Source organism: Megalobrama amblycephala, linkage group LG17 (assembly GCF_018812025.1).
Source record: "Megalobrama amblycephala isolate DHTTF-2021 linkage group LG17, ASM1881202v1, whole genome shotgun sequence".
In the NCBI taxonomy this organism is placed as follows: Eukaryota; Metazoa; Chordata; class Actinopteri; order Cypriniformes; family Xenocyprididae; genus Megalobrama; species Megalobrama amblycephala.
The window spans coordinates 23,930,343-23,956,726 of record NC_063060.1 but is presented as its reverse complement, the minus strand read 5'-3'; the positions used below and the strand labels follow the sequence as shown (position 1 = coordinate 23,956,726).

General features: G+C 43.8%; 1 protein-coding gene and 1 long non-coding RNA gene across 2 annotated transcripts; one reads left to right on the top strand and one right to left on the bottom strand.

The window, feature by feature from the left end:
- Positions 1 to 14,294: 14,294 nt before the first annotated feature.
- LOC125251790 lies at positions 14,295 to 16,084 on the bottom strand. Its single transcript, XR_007181076.1, has 2 exons — positions 15,936 to 16,084; positions 14,295 to 14,816 (listed from the first exon to the last, which is right to left on the bottom strand). It is a non-coding gene; the product is annotated as an uncharacterized LOC125251790 (long non-coding RNA).
- A 1,805-nt stretch (positions 16,085 to 17,889) lies between these two features.
- On the top strand, positions 17,890 to 20,545 carry LOC125251893 (52 kDa repressor of the inhibitor of the protein kinase-like). Its single transcript, XM_048164990.1, has 2 exons — positions 17,890 to 19,823; positions 19,968 to 20,545. The coding sequence occupies exons 1-2, from the start codon at positions 17,890 to 17,892 to the stop codon at positions 19,969 to 19,971; spliced, it is 1,938 nt and encodes a 645-aa protein (XP_048020947.1). The 3' UTR covers positions 19,972 to 20,545.
- Positions 20,546 to 26,384: the final 5,839 nt, after the last annotated feature.

Sequence of the window (26,384 nt, the reverse complement as noted above, 5' to 3'; positions counted from 1 at the left end):
GAATCCACCGCTGACGTGGTTCTAGGGCGCCCGTGGCTCGAACTCCACAGCCCAACCATCTCCTGGCGCACGGGCGAGATCCTGAAGTGGGGCGAACACTGTTTCTCGACCTGCCTCTCCGGGTTTCCTGTTCCTCCATCTCCACGTTCCAAAGAAATCTCCATCTGTGCCACTTCCATTGAAAGCCCCATCGAGAAACGATCCATCGACATCCCAGCCTGTTACGCCCCCTTCAGCGATGTCTTTTGCCCACAACGAGCCTCCAAGTTACCTCCACACCGGCCATGGGACTGCGCCATAGATCTGCTACCGGGTGAACCAGTGCCACGGGGAAGGATCTACCCCCTATCTGTGCCGGAGGAGAAGGCCATGGAGGACTACATCGACGAGGCCCTCAAGCAAGGATACATCCGTCCGTCTACTTCCCCTGCTGCTTCCAGCTTCTTCTTCGTGGCCAAAAAGGACGGAGGCTTGCGGCCTGTATTGATTACCGCTCACTCAACAAGATCACCATAAAATTCCGTTACCCACTTCCCCTCGTCCCAGCGGCCCTGGAACATCTCCATGGTGCCACTGTGTTCACTAAGCTGGACCTCCGCAGCGCGTACAACCTCATCCGGATACGCGAGGGGGACGAGTGGAAGACCGCCTTTGTCACGCCCACTGGCCATTATGAATACCTGGTCATGCCCTATGGACTAGTCAACGTCCCCTCCGTATTCCAGGATTTCATTCATGAGGTGCTCCGGGAGTTTCTCCATAAGTTTGTGCTGGTGTACATCGATGATATCCTCATCTACTCCCGGAGCCTGGCCGAACATCGCCACCACGTTGCGGAGGTCCTCAAACGCTTACGGCAGTTCCAGCTGTTCCTCAAGGCGGAAAAATGCTCCTTCCACCAGTCGTCCGTCCACTTCCTTGGATACTACATTGACCACAGTGGCATCCGGATGGACGAGGGGAAGGTGGACACCATCCGGTCCTGGCCCACTCCGACTACCATAAAAGAACTCCAACGCTTCTTAGGCTTCTCCAATTTCTACCGCCGTTTCATCAAGGGCTACAGTTCCATCGTCTACCCACTCACCAACCTTCTACGCCATCAGCCCAAGTCTCTGTCCTGGTCCGAAGAAGCCACACAAGCCTTTGAAGCCCTTAAGGAAGCCTTCACCACCGCTCCCCTCCTCGTCCACCCTGATCCCAACCGGCCATTCATCGTAGAGGTAGACGCATCTACCACAGGAGTGGGAGCGGTACTTTCACAGCAGCAGGGGCAACCAAGTAGACTCCATCCATGCGCCGCCTTCTCCCGCAAGCTCAACCCGGCGGAGGTCAACTATGACATCGGTGACCGCGAACTCTTGGCCGTCAAGCTCGCGTTGGAGGAATAGAGGCATTGGCTGGAGGGAGCCAAACACCCCTTCCAAGTTCTAACCGACCATAAAAACCTGGAGTATCTTAAAGCTGCTAAAAGATTAAACCCCCGACAAGCCCGCTGGGCCATGTTCTTTTCAAGATTCGATTTCACCATCTCCTATCGTCCCGGCTCCAAGAACCTCAAGGCTGACGCCTTATCCCGTCTCCATGCTCCTGATGAGAAGTCTGAAGCTCCTGAAACCGTCCCCCCAGAAACCATCCAATGGTCTGAAGAGACTCTGCCCTCCTCCAATGCCTCCTCCAACACTCCGCCGGGTTGCCCTCAAGGTCTCCAGTACATCACCAGAGCACGACGCACTCAACTCATTCACGCAGCTCACTCATCACTTGGCACTGGTCACCCAGGGGTCAATGGAACCCTCTCGCTGCTTAAAGCACGCTTCTGGTGGCCCAACTTGGCCAGGGATGTCAGAAGGTACGTGCAGGGCTGCAGGGAGTGCGCCATCTCGAAGAGCTCTCGTCATCTGCCGGCCGGCAAGCTCCATCCTCTGCCCGTTCCTGAGCGACCATGGTCACACCTGGGAGTTGACTTTGTGACGGATCTCCCACCTTCTGATGGTCATACCTGCTTACTCGTGGTAGTGGATAGATTCTCCAAGGCCTGCCGACTGATCCCGCTCCAAGGTCTACCTACCGCTCTCACTACTGCTGAATTAATGTTCAACCACATCTTCCACTACTATGGAATCCCCGAGGACATTGTATCTGACAGGGGCCCCCAGTTCATCTCCCGAGTCTGGAAGGCCTTTTTGTCGCTCCTGGGTGTGACCGTCAGCCTATCGTCGGGATACCACCCTCAGACGAACGGGCAGACGGAACGGAAAATCCAAGAGATCGGCCGCTTCCTGCGTACCTTCTGTCACGGCCACCAGGACTCCTGGAACCAGTACCTGGGTTGGGCCGAGTACGCCCAGAACTCTCTCCGTCAACCTTCCACCGGATTAACACCTTTTCAATGCGTACTCGGCTACCAACCCCCATTGTTCCCCTGGGACAGGGAACCCTCCAACGTTCCTGCCGTCGACTACTGGTTCCGGGAGAGCGAGAGGGTGTGGGACTCAGCCCACCATCAGTTGCAGAGGGCCCTGCGCAGACGCAGGATGACAGCCGACCTTCGTCGCTCCAACGCTCCCAACTACCAACCTGGGCAGAAGGTCTGGCTGTCGACAAGGGACATCAGACTGCGTCTGCCATGCAAGAAGCTGAGTCCCCGCTTCATTGGCCCGTTCACCATCCTTCAGCAGATCAACCCCGTCACGTATCGTCTTCAGCTTCCTCCTGAATATAAGATTCATCCCACTTTCCACGTGTCTCTACTCAAACCTCACCACCCTTCTCTCTCTCCTTCCACAGAGCCTGACGTGACAGCCGCCGAGCCCCCCTTCCACTTCTTCTGGAGGATGGGACTGCTTACGAGGTTCGGGAAATTCTGGACTCCCAGCGCCGTGGTGGTCTCCTGGAATACCTCGTCGACTGGGAGGGCTACGGGCCAGAGGATCGGTCGTGGGTCCCGCGGAACGACATCCTTGATCCCAACCTGCTACAAGCCTTCCACTCCAGCCACCCGGACAGACCTGCCCCACGCCCTCGAGGTCGGCCACCACGACGTCGGGGTCCTCGGCCCTCAGGAGCGGGCCATGGAAGGGGGGGTACTGTCACAGACACGTCAGGCTCCACCTCCCGTCAATACCCACGCACCCAATCACCGGAATTCTAATCATCGCCACCTGCACATCATCAGCCACTTAATTACCAGCACTATTTAACCCACACTCACACACACACCAGTTGTCCGGTCTCGTTTGTAGTACAGACTCGTGTATGCGAACCTCAAGGACTCAACCTGCTACTTACCTGCTACTTACCTACTACCAGCGATCCCTATTGCTCCGTTGTCTCCAGTTCCCCTCCTGTGTTCCTCCTTCTGTGTGTGTGAGTGTTCCTCGTCAGCCATTCTCCATCTCCTCGACTTCTACCTCCATTCTGCAATCACAAGGACAGTATCAAACCTCGATCATCTCATTTGAATTCTCCATCTTCCATTTACTCACCTGCTCATTGCTGTTTCTCAAATAAACCACCATACTTGCTTTTACCTCTGCCTCCGTGCCGTCTGTATCATAACAATTATTCCCTCAACATAAAAAAAGTCACATATTTTATTCCTTGACCCTATACATGCTACTGTAGCAGCCATACTCGAATATCACAAGGACCCACGTCTAGACATATTGAAGCCATTTGACAAATTGAAATCCATGCAAAAGTATAGTGATAGCAGAGAGAAAAAATAACCAAAATGCTGTTGACAACTGCACCAACCTTAAAATACTACTTTATACAGATGCTGTGGAAGCCGCGATCAAAATGAGTAGACAACCTTTGAAACTAAGCTACTTCAAAGTTTAAAAGTCTAAAGTATCCAATTTAAATGCCAATTTAAATAATGTGATGACCAAAAACTTTTTATTCTTAAAAAGGTTGTCCCCATTTGTAAAACTAATTTTTTAATGATGAATAGGAAAGACACTTTCTAAAAACTTTTATTTTAAAATTTGAAAAAGACATTACATTTTAAATTACCACTATAATCAGTAGATGACTGCAGAGGATCACTTATTGGTTTAACCATTCACACTCCCTAATATAGGCTGTTTTTTTTAATCACATTTCTGTACTCTGGCCTCCAGCAGCGGATGGAATGAACAAGCCCTCATCACTTCCTTCCGCCAGGGGTTGGAACCGAAGTTGCGATTGCATCTCGCTGCATACGAGGACAACATCGGCCTCGAACGCTTCATCCAACTCGCCATCCGCGTAGGCACTCGTATGCAGTCGTGTCTCGAAGAGCACCAGGGCCAGCCACTTCCTCAACACCTCCTCCGTCGGTCCGAACCCGTCAGCTCCCCAGAACCAGCCAACGAACCCATGCAAATAGAAAATTCTCGGCTCTCCCCCACTGAACGACAGCGCCGGCTGACCCTGAATTTGTGCCTCTACTGCGCCTCTCCTGGGCATGTACTCTCTGCATGCCCAACTCGCCCTCCAAGACCTCTGGTGAGTGCTATCCTTCCCTCCTCACTCAAGATGAAACCACTCACCACTGTTGTAAACCTTACTGCTGCAAATGTATCTGTTCCAGTTGTCGCGCTCCTCGATTCAGGGTCAGCCGGGAACTTCATCTCCGGTGACCCTCTGTCGTCAACTCAAGCTCAAAACCTCGCCTTCGCCGACCATCTACCAAGTCCATTCCATCACCGGAAAGCCCCTAGGCCGCAAGAGGATCAGTCGCTGTGCAGGGACCGCTGCAGCTCCGTGTAGGAATTTTACACGTCCGAGGATATTCACCTGCTGGTTCTGGAGGAATCCACCGCTGATGTGGTTCTAGGGCGCCCGTGGCTCGAACAACACAGCCCAACCATCTCCTGGCGCACGGGCGAGATCCTGAAGTGGGGCGAACACTGTTTCTCCAACTGCTTCTCTGGGTTTCCTGTTCCTCCATCTCCACGTCCAAAAGAAATCACTGTCTGCGCTACCTCCATCGAGAGCCCCATCGAGAAACGATCCATCGACATTTTATCCTGTTACGCCCCCTTCAGCGACGTCTTCTGCCCGCAACGAGCCTCCAAACTACCTCCACACCGGCCATGGGACTGTGCCATCGATCTGCTACCGGGTGAGCCAGTGCCACAGGGGAAGGATCTACCCCCTTTCAGTGCCGGAGGAGAAGGCCATGGAGGAATATATTGAAGAGGCCCTTAAGCAAGGATACATCCGTCCGTCTACTTCCCCTGCTGCTTCCAGCTTCTTCTTCATGGCCAAAAAGGACGGAGGCTTGCGGCCCTGTATAGATTACCGGTCTCTCAACAAAATAAGCCATCAAGTTCCGTTATCCACTTCCCCTCATCCCAGCGGCCCTGGAACATCTCCGTTGGTGCCACTGTGTTCACTAAGCTGGACCTCCGCAGCGCGTACAACCTCATCCGGATACGCGAGGGGGACGAGTGGAAGACCGCCTTTGTCACACCCACCGGCCATTATGAATACTTGGTCATGCCCTATGGACTAGTCAACGCCCCCTCCATATTCCAGGATTTTATTCATGAGGTGCTCCGGGAGTTTCTCCACAAGTTCGTGTTGGTGTATATCGACGACATCCTCATTTACTCCCGGAGCATGGCCGAACATCGCCACCACGTTGCGGAGGTCCTCAAGCACTTACGACAGTTCCAACTGTTTCTCAAGGCGGAAAAATGCTCCTTCCACCAGTCATCCGTCCACTTCTTGGGATACTTCATTGATCACAGTGGCATCCGGATGGACGAGGGGAAGGTAGATGCCATCAGGTCCTGGCCCACTCATACAACCATAAAAGAACTCCAACGCTTCCTAGGCTTCGCCAATTTCTACCGCCGTTTCATCAAAGGCTACAGTTCCATCGTCTGTCCACTAACCAACCTCCTTCAACATCAGCCCAAGTCTCTGTCCTGGTCCGAAGATGCCACAAGAGCCTTCGAAGCCCTCAAGAACGCCTTCACCACCGCTCCCCTCCTCGTCCACCCTGACCCTGACCTACCTTTCATCGTGGAGGTGGACGCATCCACCACAGGAGTGGGAGCGGTCCTCTCCCAGCAGCAGGGGCAGCCAAGTAGACTCCATCCATGCGCCGCCTTCTCCCGCAAGCTCAACCCGGCAGAGGTCAACTATGACATCGGTGACCGTGAGCTCCTGGCCGTCACGCTCGCGTTGGAGGAATGGAGGCATTGGCTGGAGGGAGCCAAACACCCTTTTCAAGTGCTAACCGACCATAAAAACTTGGAGTATCTCAAAGCTGCAAAAAGATTAAACCCTCGTCAAGCTCGCTGGGCTATGTTCTTCTCAAGATTTGACTTCACTATCTCCTATCGTCCTGGCTCCAAGAATCTCAAGGCTGATGCCTTATCCCGTCTCCATGCTCCTGATGAGAAGATTGAAACTCCAGAAACCGTTCTTCCAGAATCCATCTTCGTGAGTCCCATCCAGTGGTCCGAAGAAACTCTGCCCTCCTCCAATGCCTCCACCCACAACTCCGCCGGGTTGCCCGCAGGGTCTTCAGTACATCACCCGAACACGACGCACTCCACTTATCCACGCAGCTCACTCATCACTTGGCACTGGTCACCCGGGGGTCAATGAGACCCTCTCACTGCTGAAAGAAGCGCTTCTGGTGGCCCAACTTGGCCAGGGATGTCAGAAGGTACGTGCAGGGCTGCAGGGAGTGCGTCATCTCCAAGAGCCCTCGTCATCTGCCGGCCGGCAAGCTCAATCCTCTGCCCGTTCCTGAGAGACCATAGTCACACCTGGGAGTTGGACTTTCATAACGGATCTCCCACCTTCTGACAGTCACACCTGCATCCTCGTGGTAGTGGATCGATTCTCCAAAGCCTGCCGACTAATTCCTCTTCAAGGTCTACCTACCGCTCTTACCACTGCAGAACTAATGTTCAACCACATCTTTCGCTTCTATGGAATCCCAGAGGACATAGTATCTGACAGAGGGCCCCAGTTCATCTCCCGGGTCTGGAAGGCCTTCTTGTCCCTCCTGGGTGTGACCGTAAGTCTGTCTTCCGGATACCACCCTCAGACGAACGGGCAGACGGAACGGAAGATCCAGGAAGATCGGCCGCTTCCTTCGTACCTTCTGCCACGGCCACCAGGACTCCTGGAACCAGTACCTGGGTTGGGCCGAGTACGCCCAGAACTCCCTCCGTAAGCCTTCCACCGGATTAACACCCTTTCAATGCGTACTCGGTTACCAACCCCCACTGTTCCCCTGGGACGGGGAACCCTCCAACGTTCCCGGCTGTCGACTACTGGTTCCGGGAGAGCGAGAGGGTATGGGACTCAGCCCACCATCCGCTGCAGAGGGCCCTGCGCAGACGCAGGATGACAGCCGACCTTCGTCACTCCAACGCTCCAACTACCAGCCAGGGCAGAAGGTCTGGCTGTCGACCAGGGACATCAGACTGCGTCTGCCATGCAGAAAGCTGAGTCCCCGCTTCATTGGCCCATTCACCATCGTCAAGCAGATCAACCCCATCACGTATCGTCTTCAGCTCCCTCCACAATACAAAATTCATCCCACTTTCCATGTTTCTCTGTTAAAACCTCACCACCCTTCTGTCTCTCCTTCCACAGAACCTGACGTGGCAGCCGCCGAGCCCCCCCTTCCACTTCTTCTGGAGGATGGAGCTGCATACGAGGTTCGTGAAATTCTGGACTCCCGACGCCGTGGTGGTCTCCTGGAATACCTCGTAGACTGGGAGGGCTACGGGCCAGAGGAGCGGTCGTGGGTCCCGAGAAACGACATCCTTGATCCCAACCTGCTACAAGTCCTTCCACACCAGCCACCTGGACAGACCTGCCCCACGCCCTCGAGGTCGGCCACCACGACGTCGGGGTCCTCGGCCCTCAGGAGCGGGCCGTGGGAGGGGGGGGTACTGTCACAGACACGTCAGGTTCCACCTCCCTGCAATACCCACGCACTCAATCACCGGAGTTCTAATCACCGCCACCTGCACGTCATCATCCCCGCAATCACCAGCACTATATCTGCCACACTCACACACACAGTCTTTGTCCGGTCTCGTATGTATCACAGACTCATGTATACTTACCTCAAGGACTCTAATCTGCTACTTACCTGCTACCAGCATCTCCAGTGTCTCCAGTCTTCCTCCTGTGTGCTTCTCTCTGTGTGTGTGTTCCCCGTCTGCCGTCTTCAGTGTCATCTTCCACGAACTCCATCTACAAGCAACAAAGGACAGTATCATTTCCCTATCATCTCATCAAACTCTCTATTTACCATTTAACTCACCTGCTCACTGCTGATATCAATAAAACCACCATACTTGCTTTTACATCTGCCTCCGTGCCATCTGTATTGTAACATTTATAGGCTATACATTTTTATTATTTGGTATACAACACTCCTAAACATACAAATCCATCATCTTTTTGAAGTTGAATTAAAATGTCCAGATACAATTGGTAATGAATAAAACAGAAAGTAAATATAATTCAAAAACTGTAGAATTTTAAGCTTCAAAATCCTTAATACCAACTTTATTCCTGAATGGGAAACTTCCTTCTGGGCTGGAGTCATTTGCTAAATTAAACAATCCAGTCAACATTAATATTACTATGTTGACCATATTAACTAGTGTGAACATGATAATGAGTGGAACTCAATCAGCTCCCTAGTTCAGTAGTCAGCACTGATCAGGGAGTCAGCCATTTTAAGGGCTGTCTCAGTCACAGAATCCTTCCAGTGCACTGAAATATTCACTTCCTAAAAAGTCCCACAATGCACCATGAAAATCAGGGAGCAACAATGCTCACTATGCTCACTATGCTCCCTTAACGGAAGTTCTGAAGCGTGAAACTTCGATCACATGAGCCAACTCACTACACATAACGACACATAATCACTAGACAGGTAATTAACAATCTGACATTTTTATCCCTGAATTGATCCACGTATATGTAATAAGAAAATGCTGCTGTTCATGAATACCAGTAGTTGAGTTATAAAATAATGACATTGTGTTGTCGCCAGAACTAGAGACATCTGAGTCCCAATGTGTGAGCCAATGTCTTTTACTGTTCTTACAAGTGCCCAGATTCATGTACACCATATACAGATTCACAAGCTCACAAGTTAGGGAGCTGAGCTGACAATCCCAAAATTTCATGGCCATGTCCTGTGTTGAGGAAACATCATCTTAATGCGTAAACAAACCTGAATGACTTTAGCAACATGGGATAGTCATAAAGGGAGATTATTAATTGTCACCATTTTACCCTGTCTGGATTCCTGTTTTGCACCATTTCCCACCACTAGTTTGTCACCATAGTTACTGATCACTTTCATCATCACTATCAGCTGTGTTCCATTACCCACCTCATTTGTCAGTGTATTTAATTCTTGTGTTTTCAGTTCATCTTTGTCCGGTATCATTCTGTGTATGGTCGTGTCTCATGTTTGCCAGTTTGTGGCTTTACTTGCCTGTGGATTTATTAAAGACTGTTCTACCCTTTATCTTCCTCTTCGTGCATATACAATACAACCAAGCTGTAACATTAATAAATTTACTATAAATTTAATCACTTTTTATTTTCAATTATGGCATAATGGCTACATTATATTGTATTATATTAACATGTATGGTATCTTCATTGTTTTTGGTTCTTCCCTGTTGGACCTAGTTTCTCAGTCTGTTTGATTAATCATTCTGTTCACCTGTTGTCTCATTAATTATCTTATTAGGTCCCTTTGTTTGTTCATGCTTATAAGCCCTCAATTTTCCTTTAGTCTTCATCAGTTCTTGTGACGGCTAGCATTTCTTTTTTTATTCCTGTTTTCTAAGCATTCATCATTAAAGTGTCCTTGAATGTTTCCTCGGGCCCTATAATACACCCGGCGCAATGCGACGCAAGGCGCAGCGCAAGTGTGTTTGCTAGTTTGCGTCCGGCGCCGTTCGCGTTTTCCCGTTCAGCGCCACGTCCTTAAATTAGTAAATGCATTTGCGCCAGTTAGTGCGCCCATGGGCGTGCTGGTCTAAAAAAGAGGTGTGATCAGGCGCATTGCCGGCGCATTGCTATTTTAAGGAGCTGAAAATAGACTGCGCCATAGACCAACTCAAACCTGGTCTAAAGTCTAAAGTCAATGGCGCAATATTTTTTTGTTAGAGCGCGTTGGTAGAAACTGCGCCTCTGGGCGCGTCCACAGTGAACGTTGACTTTGCTTATTACACACAGGGATGCGCATCACACAAACATGCCAAATATTAAAAACAAATGGATTACAGTGTAAAAGAATATTATTGTGTACATAAATATAAAAATGTAATGGTGAATAGTCATTGCGTGTATAAGAATTAGGCTACCTATTTTCAATTCAGCCAATTACTACTTATAATGATGAACGAAATTGGCTAATTAATTGAACAATCGTGCCAATACACACACATATATATTAACTGACTCATCGCATGTACGCCATGTAAATAGCAATCCGCCATGGCGCGAGCGCATCTCGCTCTTAAAGGGAATGGGAGATGACACTCTGATTGGTTTATTGAACGTTACACCCATTACTCATTAAGAGAATAGGGACAACCCATTTCAAAAATGCGCCCCGGCGCACGGACCGTTTTTCCGTCGTTAAAATAGCAAAAGTGGATTTGGACACGCCCTGAGTGCACCTGCGCCGTGTGCTTTACACTTTGCGTTTAGATCGTTAAAATAGGGCCCCTCATCTTTGTGACTAATGACGCATTGTAACAATTATACTATATTATTGTCACACAATGGGTGTGTGTGCTGGCAGACAGAAAACGACTATTAGCAGCATTGAATATAAATCCAAAACCAAGTTTAATAAATCCCTCAAAAGCAAGCCAATCCACTAAACAGGCAGAGTGACACACCTTAACATAATTGTAACATCAAACAGAGAATGGAGACATGGCACTACTTAACTAGTTAATACAAACAAGCCTAATTAATCAAACACAGCTAAAACCAAATTAACTAATGACAGTTACTATAGAAACAAATGAAAAGCATGTTACTATATGGTCATGTAGATTTTTTACACTAAACTTGTGGCCTTGAGAACATATGAACTTGAGGTCATGACAACACATCGATTGGCCACAACACAACGATGTACATACATAGTTTGTCATATCCATTTTGTATCAACGAAGTTCCATATCGATCAAATTCCTGAATAAAACTCATTGAACCAGTCACCATATATTATAATGCTCATTTCTCTTCTCTATAAAGCAAAACTCTACATATCATATGCATAGTTAGTGCGTACCTGAAATGACTGTCGTGGTTTCTTTGATGCAGCCTAAAAGAAAGGGGTTAAACAGTAAATGAAGGGTCCCGTGATGGTTAAATACAAACACAATGACAATACAATAGCATATTATGCTTCCACAAGGCAGGAGTTCACTAAAAAAGGTTAGCATCTATTCTATGTAGCTGCTGTATTTTGCCTGGCAAAGAAACTCAGAAAAACATGACCCTTTGAAAAATGTTGTGCTGTTTAAAATTCTTACCTGTTGCTGCGTTTTATTTCAGCCCGCTTCAGTATTTGATTCATCATGCCATAGCTAGAAAAACAAGAAGAAACGGCTAACGCACTTTGCTAACACTCATGCATGTGCATGTGCATAGAGTTCCAGTTTACTTTTATCCAGCAATGTTACTCCACCAAACTAATGACGTTATCAAATATTGACAGATAAAAAAAAAAATCTATCAAATTTACATGAGCAAACAGTTATGTTTATAATGATATGGCTTACTAGTGCCGCTCTCTGCATCTCTTTCCTGGCACACTCCTAAACACAAGTAAATTTACATGAGGACGCCTTGGTAAATTAACGTAACATTGCAAAATATGAGCAAAGTTACCTTGTTGAAGTCAAATCCTAAAGAAATTGTGGAATCTCCTCAGTTTCAGCTGCTGAAAAAAGTCCTGCTCAAAATTTCTTTATTGTGATTCACAGCAAAAAATAAATTTACTGTAGAATTTACCCACCATTAAAATTTAACCATGATGCTTTGCAGATTTACAGCAAAATGCTCTATACAGGTTCTACAGTAAGGATTTGTTTTGTGAATACGGCCCCAGTTCTTTATTTACCCTCGCACTGCAAAGAAGCAAAGATCTCCGACTCCAAACTATGCGTGGGCGTGGCGGAGTTATATGAGATTTGACTGACAGTTTGAGGAGCCAATGGAGTTACGAGGTTTAGTCACAACCTCTTTTGAATGCTTTTTCTTGGTTAAATATTTGTAAAACCCACATACAGACATAAAGGATGACCAATAGCATTAATTTTATAAAACAATGAAGAAATAAACAGCGTTGATGATTCTTATTTGTAGCATTTATTTTTTAGGAATTTTATAATTTTCCACGGCGCAGCTGACAAGCTGTCACGGCATATTAGTGCGCGGTACACAGTGGGTTGGGAAACGCTGCTGTAGGACGGGACGAAACCCATGCAGTCAATGGGGGTATCATTTTGCCAGGAAAATGCAGAAATAAGCCGTAATTTTGTTTTATTTGTAATTCTTTGGTATATTATACATTTATAATTTCTATTAAATTACTACTAGTACTATTACTATTAAAACCAATCTCTTCGGGCCCCAAAAGTGCATGGGCCCTTAGAATCGTCCTAACTTTCCCCCCCTTAGCTGCGCCCCTGGTGACGGATATATACACATTAGGGATGATTCACATTGGTGCATCGGTATAAAAGTTTATGATGGGATGCATCCAGGGCTTGACATTAACACCCGCCAACCCGCCAAATGCGGGTAGATTTCAGCTGTGGCGGGTAAGACAGCCACTCCCACTAGCCACTTTGGCGGGTTGAATATAATTTCAGTTTACAGCCAAATGATCGTCAAAGATCGTCGTAGCACAAAATTACAATCCAATCACACAATTCGTTATTTACGTGCAGTTAGTGAAGGAGGGATAGGCGGAATTGCGCTGAATGACACACAACAAAAACGCTCTCTCGCGTGCGCGATCAGTTCTCCTCGCGCCTGAATAGTCAAATACACATGCACACAGATGTCTAAATGTCCATCGTGTGGAGTATCTCACGTGAATACAGTCGGTTATGGCTTAAGTGGACGTAAACAGGTGGGTAATAACTGGATATGCGTCAGTTACGTCCGTGCATTCAGCAGCCCAATTAAATAGGCCTACCTGTCTGTCATTAATGTTAATCAAACAACAAAAGATGCTAAATAAATGTAGGCTATATGTTAAATAAACCTACTGTATCTAAAAAAAAGATTATTTTTAATGTACTATTGTTTTTGTAATTTGCTTCTTTGTTCTTTTATATAGCCTAACACAAATAACTTATACAATTTCTCATATTAGCCCATGCACATATTGTCTACCTCTTGCCCACCTGTACACATGGCCGTATCTACCATTGAGGACACCGAGGTCATGTCCTCAGTATTTTTTCCCTAAATTTCAAATTAGTCAAAGCTGAAATCCAGCAGTGATGATCAATGCCAAACACAGAACCCGGTCCGTGTCCGAATCCATATGTCGTCTGTATTTTCTCCCAATTAAATTCACATTCTCCGTCTAATCTCAAGTGAAATCTCCGCCTCTATCTGTCTTTGCAGGCAGTGGCAGGTGACATGTTACCTAGGCTACAGATTCAGAGAGTCGGGAAAGCCGGCAGGCTGATTGTATGTTTTTTCACGTAAGCTAATACATCGTAGTGTGGTCTTGAGCGAAATGCAGACATGAAGAAGAACTTGCATCAAACTAAATTAAGTTTTAAAAAGCCAACAACAGAAGGGCAGGGAAAGAGTAGGAGAGAAGGTGAGCCTGTGTGTGTCAGTGGCAGACTGTTCAGCGCTGTGAAGCGCTAAGTTTCATTTGTCATTAGAATCTCGAGAAACACACAAAACATTGTCACCCCACATAGCAAATGTTTTCTGGCCCAGCTCCGGGCCACACGATCACGTTTCCCTCGGCCCAAGTACCGCAAAGAATGACGGCCCTGAAGTGGCCCAGAACTGGATTAAAGACAGGGGTCACACATGGGCCATAACCGGCCCGAATCTCAGCCAGTTAATCACCCTTAACTGGCCCTGAAGTGGGCCAATACAGGTTTTATTATTGGTACCAATTCTCAGCCATATGTTAACCATATCACCACCACCCTTTAACCAGAAACCCCAAAAATGAGCCATAACCAGGCCTAATCTTACCCAAACCATGTGAACAAATGAGTCACAAGAAAATTCAATTCTCAAAATTAGTTTATTTAACAATATTGCACAAGCCAATAATAATAATAATAATAATAACCACATTCAGAATTGTGTAACTGTGTGAAGGCTATTTTATTTAGTACAATCAAAGCATATCTTATTACCACCTCATGAATATATGAATGAATCTAGCACTGAAATGTAAAGATATTATATTTGTAATTTTACTCTCAACAAATATAGAGCAAATTAAAAAAAAAAAATACTTAAAACAAATTTACACATCAGAATGTTTGTATGTGTGAGGGAGAACGTGATCCTATTTAGGACTGTCCTCAGGAAGTGAAGTACAGCTCTGCAGCCCCTCATTTCTCCACAAGTGCTCTCTCCTTATTCCAGCAGACTATTAGTCTTGTCCCTGACAGCAACATAGTGTCGGCCCAGACCCGGCCCACATCTGGTCCGCGTGTAAACCACATGTACCAGATGTGGGCCGGATCTGGGCCACACTATGTTGCTGTCTGGGGTGGTGTCAGACAATTTTTTCCTCACAGCAGCTAAAAGACAAAATAATAATACAAAATTAATAAATACATATACAAACATTCATCCATCTACTGTAAATAAATGTAGGTAACAAATGAAAAATAAGGTTGCTTTGGTGTTTTTTTTACAGGAAATGATTGCCAATAATATGGCACTATTGAATGACTAACTGGCTTGTCAGAGTTTGACAACAGTATTATGACAAATAAGACCATTTTAGCAAACAAAAACCTTAAAAATGTTGAGATATGGAAACTGTGGTGTAAACAGAGTAACCAATGCACTGTTGAAGTACTGATAATGTAACGCATTCAAAGCATAACATCTTATTTCCACCTCAAAAAAAGTGCATTTAATTTCAAAATGTACTGGTCTGTCTTAAACAGTTACTTATTGCATAGGTTAATGTAAACTAACAATGACCTCCTACAAATACCAAAAACATGTCTTTGTTTATGTGACACAATGATTATTCCAGATTTGATTCTACATGACTGATGCAAAATGCTTACGAAATAACAAATTGCTTTCTTATTGTTTTAACAATGTCTACTAGCTAAAACAAAAATATCAGACATAGACCTATCCTGATTATCAAAGTCAGAGATTAGATTTAGATATAATTAAATCTGATTGTACAACCTTTGAATCACTTTCAGTTAAAAAAGTCAATTACTGTTGCTGATTTTGCTGTGATTGTTTAACAACAGTGGGCTACATTGTTACGCACACTGGACAGGAAGCACCGCGCCTCGGACATCCCGCAGGCCGGTCTATCTCACCCCGGTCGCGTCAATCCTCATATCTGGGTTCTCAAGTTCAAGGGGCAGTGAATCAGCTACCTTATAGGCAAAATTCACTTCAATAAAGAACTAAGTGGCATCCGAGTTTCATGTATTTCAAAAAGCGCCAAAAATGGGTTGTTATTCTATTTTTAAAGATAGCTGTTACGAGTGATGGAATTCATTAATCATAATAACCAAAATAATCTGCGAGTTTTAACCACATTTGGCGGCTTTTTTGTAAAAATTTTTAAGTTCAATTCTTTCCAAAAGGCCAAATATTGATTCAAAACATCTAACATAACATAACATCTAATGTTAGGTCGTACACAACATAACTTCACTTACCTAGAACAGCGGTTGTCCGACAGACGTCTTCACCCTTCAGTGGGAGAAATTTCAACCGACGCATCACGTGAACCTCATCCACCAACCAGAAAAGCTGGTGTTACCGTGGAGATCGCGCCAAAATAAACAATAGTTGACCGCCCAGTTGTAACTATAACTTTACATATATTTTTAAATAAACTGTTATATATATATATATATATATATATATATATATATATATATATAACTATATATAACTATCTTGTTAGGAAAATATATTTTTTTGTTATCATATTTTGTATTTTTTTGTTATCATATTTTGTTTGTATCATTTTTAAATCAGGACATTTTTTTTTCAAATGACTCATATATATAAGTCAATTAATATTATTAATTATTAAAATCATTACATCTGTTTCAGAGAGAGGAGAGAGGAGAGAGGGGGGTAAATCTTGCCTTGAATATAGCAGGCCTAAATACTTACAATTGTCCAGTACACAGAGTATGGCACATAATCGCTACACTGATCTGGGCCACACACCTCACATCCACAATCGGCCCAAATGTTGTCTGCCGTCACGCATGCAGTACACAGAGTATGGCCCATAATCGTTACACTGATCTGGGCCACACACCTCACATCCACAATCGGCCCAAATGTTGTCTGCCGTCATGCATGCAGTGCCATCATTGCCACACATGGCCCACGGTTGGCTGACATGATGCATGCCAGTGCCGGCAACACGCCAGCAGTGCCATTATGAGGCCACATTTGGGCCAAGTCTGTTTGCTATGTGGGACAGGACTAAACAGGACTGACTAAACAGGCTTGTTCGAGTTTGCTGGCTAAGTAGATTGATAGTACTTTATCCGTTAGACGGTCAGCTAAGCAACATCAGCAATAGTGACTTTTGCTCAACGAAAAAAGTCCCACTCACAGTCACAGCCAGCCATTCGACGAGCCCGTTTAGTCAGATATGCGCAGCCTGCTCATCTGACTGTGATATTTTACTGTGAACTAGCAGTAGGCTAGGCTATGCCATGGTTCCTGATGGCCTCGTTGTGATTGAAGTAGCCTAGATTGCCCATATTCAGGAGGCTCTAAAGATACAGAATCACTTACCTTATCCATCTATGAGATAGACTACTGCCAGTTCAAAAACATATCATTCAATAATCAATAGGCCTTTTTACAAATATTGTGATAACAGCCGATAGCCTAATCATAAAAATAACCATAACCATAGGCTAATGATTCATGCAAAAATGACAACATGCAAAAATAAGTAAGCTATTGAGAGGGACACTTTTCACATTATTCATTAGTAATGAATAATGTGAAAAGTGTCCCTCTCAATAGCTTACATATTTTTGCATGTTGTCAATCAAGGGATAACAGCAGTAGGCTATTGCAATTAGGCTACCATTCATTTTTTCATTCATTTAGCTTAAATTCTTTTTTGTTTCAATCAGTTCTTAGAAGTTTTGTTAGTACAGGCTAGTCAATTACTGTGAGGTTCTCTTAGGCATGGCCCTCACATATAGGCTAAATTATTGTGAATTTATGAATTAAATAATGCATCTGTTATTAAGACTTGTTGTCTTAATGTTCAACAGATGAGACAGGAGAGAGAGATAATCAGGCAGAGAGAGAGTCAAGACAAGAGGAGAGGGAAATAACAGGTGCAACACAGTCAGATGGTCCGACTCAGAGTGCATGTTCCTCCGTCTGTGATCCAGCTATGTACAAAGGCAAAAGTAACTACTCAGATGAGGAAAAAAAAAAAGCATTCTTCAATGTAGATGGACTAGGGACCACCAGTATAAATATCCTCAAAGTCAGTTTGGGACAAGGCTTCTGAGATACAATGGAGACTGAGAAAAAAAATACCCTTGGCTTCGGTACTCCCCATCTGAGAATGCTGCATATTGCTGTGTGTGCATATTGTTCAATAAACAGAAGGGGACAAACATGACATTCCAAACAGAAGGATTCAGGGACTGGAAAAATGCTGTCGGTGAAAAACGGGGAATAATCTCGAACCACGAAAAGACACCAGGACATATGACAGCTTCGACTCTAGCAGAAAATTTCCTCTCTGTAACAAAAGGACAAATGGAAAACATACAGTCAGTGATCAGCAAGACATATTCTGACAAAGTTGAGAAAAATCGTAAGACTTTGTTGTCAATACTTGATGTTGTTATCAATCTTGGGCAAAGAAATGTTGCATTCCGTGGCAACTGGAAAGGTGACAGTGAAGATGGCAATTTCATTCACTTCATTCAATGGAAATCTCATTTTGATGATGTACTGAGCCAACACCTGGAGACTGCACCTGGCAATGCAAAGTACTTGTCACCAATTATTCAGAATGAGATGATTTCCTGTTGTGGTGATGAAATCAGAGATTTTATTGTTCGAAGAATTCAGAAATCAAAGTACTTCTCTGTATTGGCTGATGAGACAGCTGATATTAGTGGCACGGAGCAGTTGTCAATCTGCATTCGTTATGTATCTGAATCTGATAATTTTGAGATACACGAGGATTTTCTTGGATTCTGTCCACTTCTTAAGCAGGATTCTGAATCCATCACAAAAGCCATCATTGAACAGTTATCCAAATGGGGGCTTCATGTCTCTTTACTGCGTGGCCAAGGGTATGATGGTGCCAGCAACATGAGTGGAAGGCTGAGTGGAGTTCAGAAGAGAATCCAAGAGGTTCAACCACGAGCCCTTTATACTCATTGCCGTAGTCATGCCTTGAATCTCGTTGTGGTCCATGGATGTACAGATGTCCCAATAGTGAGGAACACTATGACCTTAATTGAGAAGGTGGCTGTGTTTTTCTCAGCAGGCACCAGGAAACACAAGCTGCAAGACATTTTGCAAGAACAGGGAAGTGATGATGGACCCAGAGGAATCCCACTGATGTCTGATACTAGATGGGGGTCCAGGATAAAAACAGTGAGTGCCTTTATATCCAAGCTTGAGCCAACTCACAGTGCACTGCAAGAAATTGAAAGTGACTGCACCCATAACTCTGAAAAAGCCAGCAGGTTGCGCAACTCAATTGAATCCTTTGACACGATCATCACATCAGTTGTAACCCAAAATGTTCTGGGATATATATGGCCACTGACCCTTAAACTGCAGTCACCAAATGTAGACCTTTCAAGTGCCTACAAAGAAGGAAGACAAGTGGCAGAAGTCATTGAGAGCCTTCGCAATGATGAGGAAAGATTCTGCAAAATATATCAACAAGCAGTGCAGCTGGCAAACGCCATTGATGTTACACCTGTGAAGAAAAGAATAGTGGTGAAACAGCAACACAGGGGCAATGTACCTGCCCAATCAATTGCAGAGCATTACAGGTTGAATTTATTCATTCCCTTCATCGATCATGTTACAAACGAATTGAGAACCCGGCTTGCAGAGTCCACTGAACCAGCCCTGCTTGCAGCCTACTTAGTGCCCGAGGCTTTGCCACAGCTCAGTGAGGAAAGAGAGAACCGTCTGTTGGCATGGTATAAAGAGGACTTGCCTTATCCTGACACTGCAGAGCAGGAAATACACAGATGGAAGCATCAATTCCAGAATCACACTGGGCCTCTCCCTGCTACTGCAATGGAAACATTGCAGAATGGAATTTTGGAGTTTTACCCAAATGTTAAGTGCATGCTTTTGCTTTTCTTGACATTGCCAGTCACCACTTGCTCATGTGAAAGGTCTTTTTCTGCATTACGTCGACTCAAAACATGGCTTCGCTCTACCATGGGTGATGAGAGGCTATCTAGTCTAGCTCTCATGCATGTCCACCAGAACATTGAAATTGACCCCCATCGAGTGCTCCAGAGATGGGATGCTTCTGGCCACAGGAGAATTGTTACTTGCTTTGACAAGAGGTGAGACTTAGTGTAATCTAACAATATGAACTAACTATTATGACATGTGTTGCATGTACTACAGTTGGTGCTGTATTAATAGGAGGAAAGGGGAGGAATACTGATATATTAATTGTTTTTTTTCTATTCATTATGTCATTACAGTTAATGATGTGAACACTGAATGGATGGATTGATCTCCACCACAAGACAAGAGGCCAGATTATTCTCTCTCTTATTCTCACACACATAGACACACAACTACAGACACATGCATATACTGTACAAATTTTACAATCTCACACACTTTGCCTTTATTAAAACATACCTTTCACAGAGGCATACACACACAGAATAGGTTGGTTGCAAGTCATCAGTTCACACTCTCTCTAGGCCTACTGTATGTCTCTCCACATACACCCACAAATGGCCTAATACACACACACACACACACACACACACACACACACACACACACACACACACACACACACTCACTCTCTTTCTAAAACACACAAACACACACAGACACATTGATATATGCCAAGCCAACACTTTAAGGGTTCATATTAAAAGAATACAGCAGTTGTTGGCTTTCTATTGCCATGTGTTATGTTAGTTACAATGTAAATATGGCTGTAAATATTAGGTAGCTGAGTAACACAGTCAGTTATGGTGCCATTGTTACACAAGTTTAGAATTGTGAAAATAAATGTGTCTTCCAAATCTATGGTATTTTTTTGTATTTATATGTAAGTGTATGTGTGTGTGTGGAGGGGGGGGATGGAATTTTAAAAAATGACCTCGGTATTTTAAAAATCCTGGCTACGGCCCTGCCTGTACATACCAGTTGATATACAATGTAGTCTTGATTTGGGTGGTCAATCTGCATTTAAAAGTTTGAAAGGGTTTTAAATCTTCTAAATCAAGAAAAATGACTAAAAATAAAGTAATTTAAGCATAACAAAGTCAATTTTAATTAAAATGTAATTTACCAACATCAAAATTGTGGCCAGTGAAAATGCTGAGTGGCTAGTAACTTTGGAAAACCACTAGCCACAGTGGCTGGTGAGCAAAAAAGTTAATGTCAAGCCCTGGATGCATCGATTTAAAAAAGTGCGCATCGGATACATGTTGGCATTTGTATCGCGATGCATCATTTCTAACATATGTGCATCGGTAAAAAACGATTTATTAATATATAATTATTAGTAGATGCACAATACTTTTATTATTTAGAAAGTGACCAATAATTTGTGACCAGTATTTTATATGTACATTGATTTCTTCTCACAAGCGCGTTCGCTCATCACCACTGCTCCTACGTGAATATCAGAATCAGAATCAGAATGAGCTTTATTCGCCAGGTATGCAGAAACACACAAGGAATTTGTTGTGTTTTTCTACAGGAGCTCTTGGTACACAGATACATATGACATGAGAACAGAAACATTTAAATAAGTAAACTAAGAAAATAATAATAAATAAGTAAAATAAAATAAATAATAATACTAATGTGGTATACATCTGGAACAGATGATATATATATATATATATATATATATATATATATATATATATTTACACAACAAATTTTTACTCTCTCTCAAGTACTATAAGTGAATACTAAAACGGGTAATTGCTATGTTAGCTGTTTAAGCTGGATATAGCGTTGGGGAAAAAACTGTTCTTATGCCTAGATGTTCTAGTATAGATTATGACGTATCACAACACTACAGAGGCCGAGGTGTATCCTGAGATTCACAGAATATAGATTAACATGGCACAACAAAGGCCTACTTGTGAAAGGCCATGCATTAAAAGTCAGAGGGCACTTAAGTTAATTTATGATTTGTTGTCTGTCTGAACCAAAGAAATAAAAGCAAACTGAACTTGAACACAAACTTCACCTCCAGAGCTGCTCTGAGAGTCACTTTGTGAGCATTTTACATTGTCATATCATATACACACACAGAAACTTCAAGATCGGCAACCCGTCAAAATAAAAGTTCGGTTTAACTTATGACAGAAATATAGCCCTATCACTATTGTAGTGTAGTACTATGTACTACTATTGTACTATTATTTTATGGTATTTCTTAATGACAATGTAATGTATTTCTTAATGACAATGTTATAATGATAATACTACTTCTAGTAATAATAATACAATAATTAAGACTTTATTTTTGAAGGAATAATCACTCTGTAACAACTCATTTGCGATCCATTTGCAGTTTATTCAATATCAAGGGCAATACAGGAATCATAAACCAGAATACAGGCAAGGGGTCGTGGCAGGCGGCAGACAGAGTAAACAGGGACAGGCAGAGGTTCGAGGCAGGCGGCAGACAGGGATAAACGATAACAGGCATGTCAATAGGCAGGCAGCAAGAATCACAGTCCAGAATAACAATCCAATCGGTAACAGGCAGACAATCAGTAATAAACGCTCAGAAATGATAACCGTGGATGATCAAGACTTTGCAAAGAACTGTAGTGAGAGTGCGTGTTAAATAGTGTGTGGTAATGAGGTGATTGGCGGCAGGTGCAGGCGTGATCAGTCCCAGGTATGTGGATCTATGCGAAATGTAGTCCAAATGTAACTAGTACTCTGGCGAGGGCTCCCTCTGGTGGCCCAAGAGATCTGGTGCAGAGGACCCAACACGTAACACACACAATTTTACAGTAACAGTAAACATGTTATGCAGCATTTTGTTTGCCAAAAAAATTAAAAGGTTTATTTAAATTTCATTTGATTCAAAGTTTTATGCCTTCATTTGATTACCAGAAAAATTAAAATACACAGCACAGAATTTCTAGAAAAAAATTCATAGGGCCCTTTTTTGGTAAAAAAAAAAAGAAAAAAGTATTTCATAGAGCCCTACAGTCACAGTCACCATCTGTAGCACCTTCCTCGAACTCCATTTCCCAGCATCCCTCTGGTTCCTCACCTGCACCCACTCTCCAATCACCTCCACCTGAAAGTCATCACCCTTGTTAGCACTCTTCAGCACTGCTATTTAACCCTCAGGGGTCTGAGGATTTTTGGGGCCCTGGAGAAGTTTTGACATGCCCTGACATTTGTGCTTTTTTCAATTGTTCATAAACATATTAATGGAAAAAGTATCATTACACTGTATTCAGCACAAACTAGGCTACAATAATATGTGATGAACATGTATGTACATGTTTGTGTTTTTGAAGGAATAACGTTTATGCGTGGTTATTGAAAAAACAAAAAACTTAAGTCACTGAAATAAAGCCAAAAAATATATATTAAATCTGTGTTCACAAGACTTCTGGGTATTGGAGGTTGCAAACTAGAGTTTTTGCTTCAAAATGAGGCCTACTTGTTCATATAAAACAATAGAGAGATTCAAATTTTCTAAAACATCTTTGGTCAAGAAACACAGTATGCGTGGAGGCGTGAATCATCGTGAGTAATGGGTGATTCTCACCTGAGAAGACAAAAGAATCGCATAAAGACCTGTAATGACCTGCATAAATAATGAGCTCTTTCAGTCAGGTAGGCTGTGAAAAAACCCTCTGTGATCATGTCTCAAGCTCATCATGCAGTATATCAAACATACAGAAAAAACAGCAATACTGTGAAATATTATTACAATTTAAAATAATGGTATTCTGTTATATACTTTAACCCTTTCGCACGTAAGTTTCAAATATTCTGGCTGACCCCCAGCGTGAGTTTTTTTAAGGTGACCGTTATTTAGAACGTATCACTTTATGGTTTCCATGGTGACGTGCCATTGCTTGTTACGTGACACACCGCAGCGCTGTATGAATGATGATCTGCTTTCATTTAATTTTTCCTTTTTTATTCAAAATATTCACAAATTTGTTAACTATAGCATGAAATATCTAATATTCCGATTGCCAAATATGTGCAAGTGGATGTGTTTTGCTGTTTAAACACCTTCATAACGATCGTGTTAGTTGAGCCATATGAGCGATGGGCGCCGCCATGTTAGTTTGCACCGCGCAGAGAATCGGATCTGTTGGATTTACAACCCGTGAATTTATCCACTTCTCCCGAAATACATGAAAGTAAGTGTGCCGGGGAACTGGGGAAGAATAGAGTAAGCTTTTAAGTTACTTTCACAATGTGTATATGATATGAATTAAATGTGTTGTCAAGTTATAATGGAAAGGGTTGTTATTTCCGCTTCTATAGACATCATTGTGTATTTTACAAACTCTAAATATATTGTTTTGTTAGACCTCATGTGTATTTAAATGTCTGAAACCTGAAATGAACATTATTTGGTTGAAAACACTGCATATATGTGATATATGAAAAGCGCTGCGCGTGTCCGTCTCTGGTTTAGCGCCAGTTAAAGCGTGCACGCACATTTGAATTTGGCAGTTGCACTGAACGTTCTAATCACACCGGTGTGATCGTACGCTCCTGGGGCCAGCCAAGACTGATCACACCGGTGTGATCGTACGCGTCAAAGGGTTAAAATATAATGTATTTCTGTGATGCAAAGTGTCTGAACAATTATGTTATCTCTATGGCATTTCATATAGGCTTTTAGCTTAAAAGCTTGCACATTTGGAGAAATATTGATGGATGTTTATGTCAGTTTTCTATACAGAGGAGTAATATTTATTCAATATTTATTGTCATCACTGTGAGCGCTGGATACTGTGTTTTCAATTCATACTTGCAGCCGGAGGGCGCTCTGTGCATTTTCAGTCCACAAATTCATCTAAAGAAGAACAGGAACCAGGAACTAACGGCATGTCTTTTAGAGGTCGCTAACCATGGCTTTAACATCCAGATAAACACTTTTCAAGACAATAAATACATGATTGAGACGATGCATACAAGTATTGCCTCAGAATAGCGCTGGCTCCGTGGGCATGGCCGCATTAGCGGATAATGAGCTGAATCACAGATTACATAAACAGAGAATTTTTGTTTTCGATTTGACTTACACGATTTAAAACCTGACATTTCAACGTTTTTTTAGACATAAGTCTCATTTTTTTGTGATTAGTATTCACAAAGTTACAGTTCATTTTCTGAGAACTATCAGATTGGACTTTGTTCAGAGGGAGACGAGAGATCACGCATCATGTTAGTTTTCTTTATTTTGCAAAAAGCACAACATTTTGTTTTTACACTGAGTGTACACAAATAAAAGATGATATTCCACAAATTAAAATGGTGTATAGCTCTTAATTGTATGTGCAACATTGACGGAGTATTTTGAGTCTCTTTCACACTGGTAAGAAAAAAACTGCGGTGGTATCGCCGGCATGACCACCGACCCAAGGGAGTTAAGCCCCATGTTGCTCATGCCTGCTCATTGTCTGCTCACCCTGTTCTAGGATGACTGCCCTATTGAGGATTATGTTACGGAGTTCCTCGATCTCTCTCAGTTGGTGTCCTGGAACGACGACACATTGAAGACCGTCTTTTGGGGTGGGTTAGATGACCAACTTTATCAGCAAGTTCTACTATACGTGGTCAATACGAGTAAATTGCTTATGTGCTGTGGTTGAGTGGTTCTTCCCTCACAGTTAGTGAGGTTGATGTGGACTCAACCACAGTCACCCTCATCCACTCCTGTCACCAGGGTCCCCACGCATGAACCCCCGTCTCCAGATGGATACCCGTCTCCAGTATCTCTTCTCAAGATGGCCGCCAGTCCAGAGTCCCTTCCTAAGATGGCCGCTAGTCCAGAGTCCCTTCTCAAGATGGCTGCCAGTCCAAAGGCCCATCTCAAGATGGACGCCGCCACACCTGAGCCCTCAGTCAAGATGGCCACCACACCTGAGCCCTCGGTCAAAACGGCCACCGCCAAACCTGAGGTCTCAGTGAAGATCGCCGCTGCCACAGTCATGGATCTCTTCCTCATTCAGGATCCTGTCCCTGACCTGCGTTAATTCCAGTCCCGTACCACAGTCCTAAAGTGACTTTCTCCTGTGTCCTGAGTCCAGGGGCGTCTCTCTCTCTCCTGCGCCCCGAGTCCAGGGGAGACTCTCTCTCTCTCTCCTGATTCCCGAGTCTAGGGGCGTCTCTCTCTCTCCTGTGTCCCGAGTCCACAAAACTAAGTCTTTTATGTCGGAGGGCTTGTTTACAATCAAGGAAGTGTATAAGATGGTGTGAAAACTCACTTCTGACAATGCAAACGAAGTTAGTGAGAAAGCATAATAGCTTGGCTAGTGGTGTGTGTGTGTGTGTGTGTGGAGTGCTGCTGTGTTTCTTCTCTCTTTCTTTCTCTTTAAGCATGAGTGAAGTGAATATTGCGACTTTGAATGTAAATGGGGCAAGAGAAATGGGAAAAAGAGCTGAAATATTTGAGGTAGTTAAACAAAAGAAGATAGATGTTGTTATGTTGCAAGAAACGCATAGTGACTTAAAGAATGCTGCTGATTGGGCAGGGGAGTGGGATGGAGTCTCTGTATTGAGTCATAACACTTCACTTAGCGGAGGGGTTGCCATCCTTTTTGCAAAAAGTTTCAGTCCACATTCTTACCAGGTTGAAGAAATAGTCAAAGGTAGATTATTAAAAGAGAAACTTATGAAAATTTTGTTTTTGTTTTTATGTG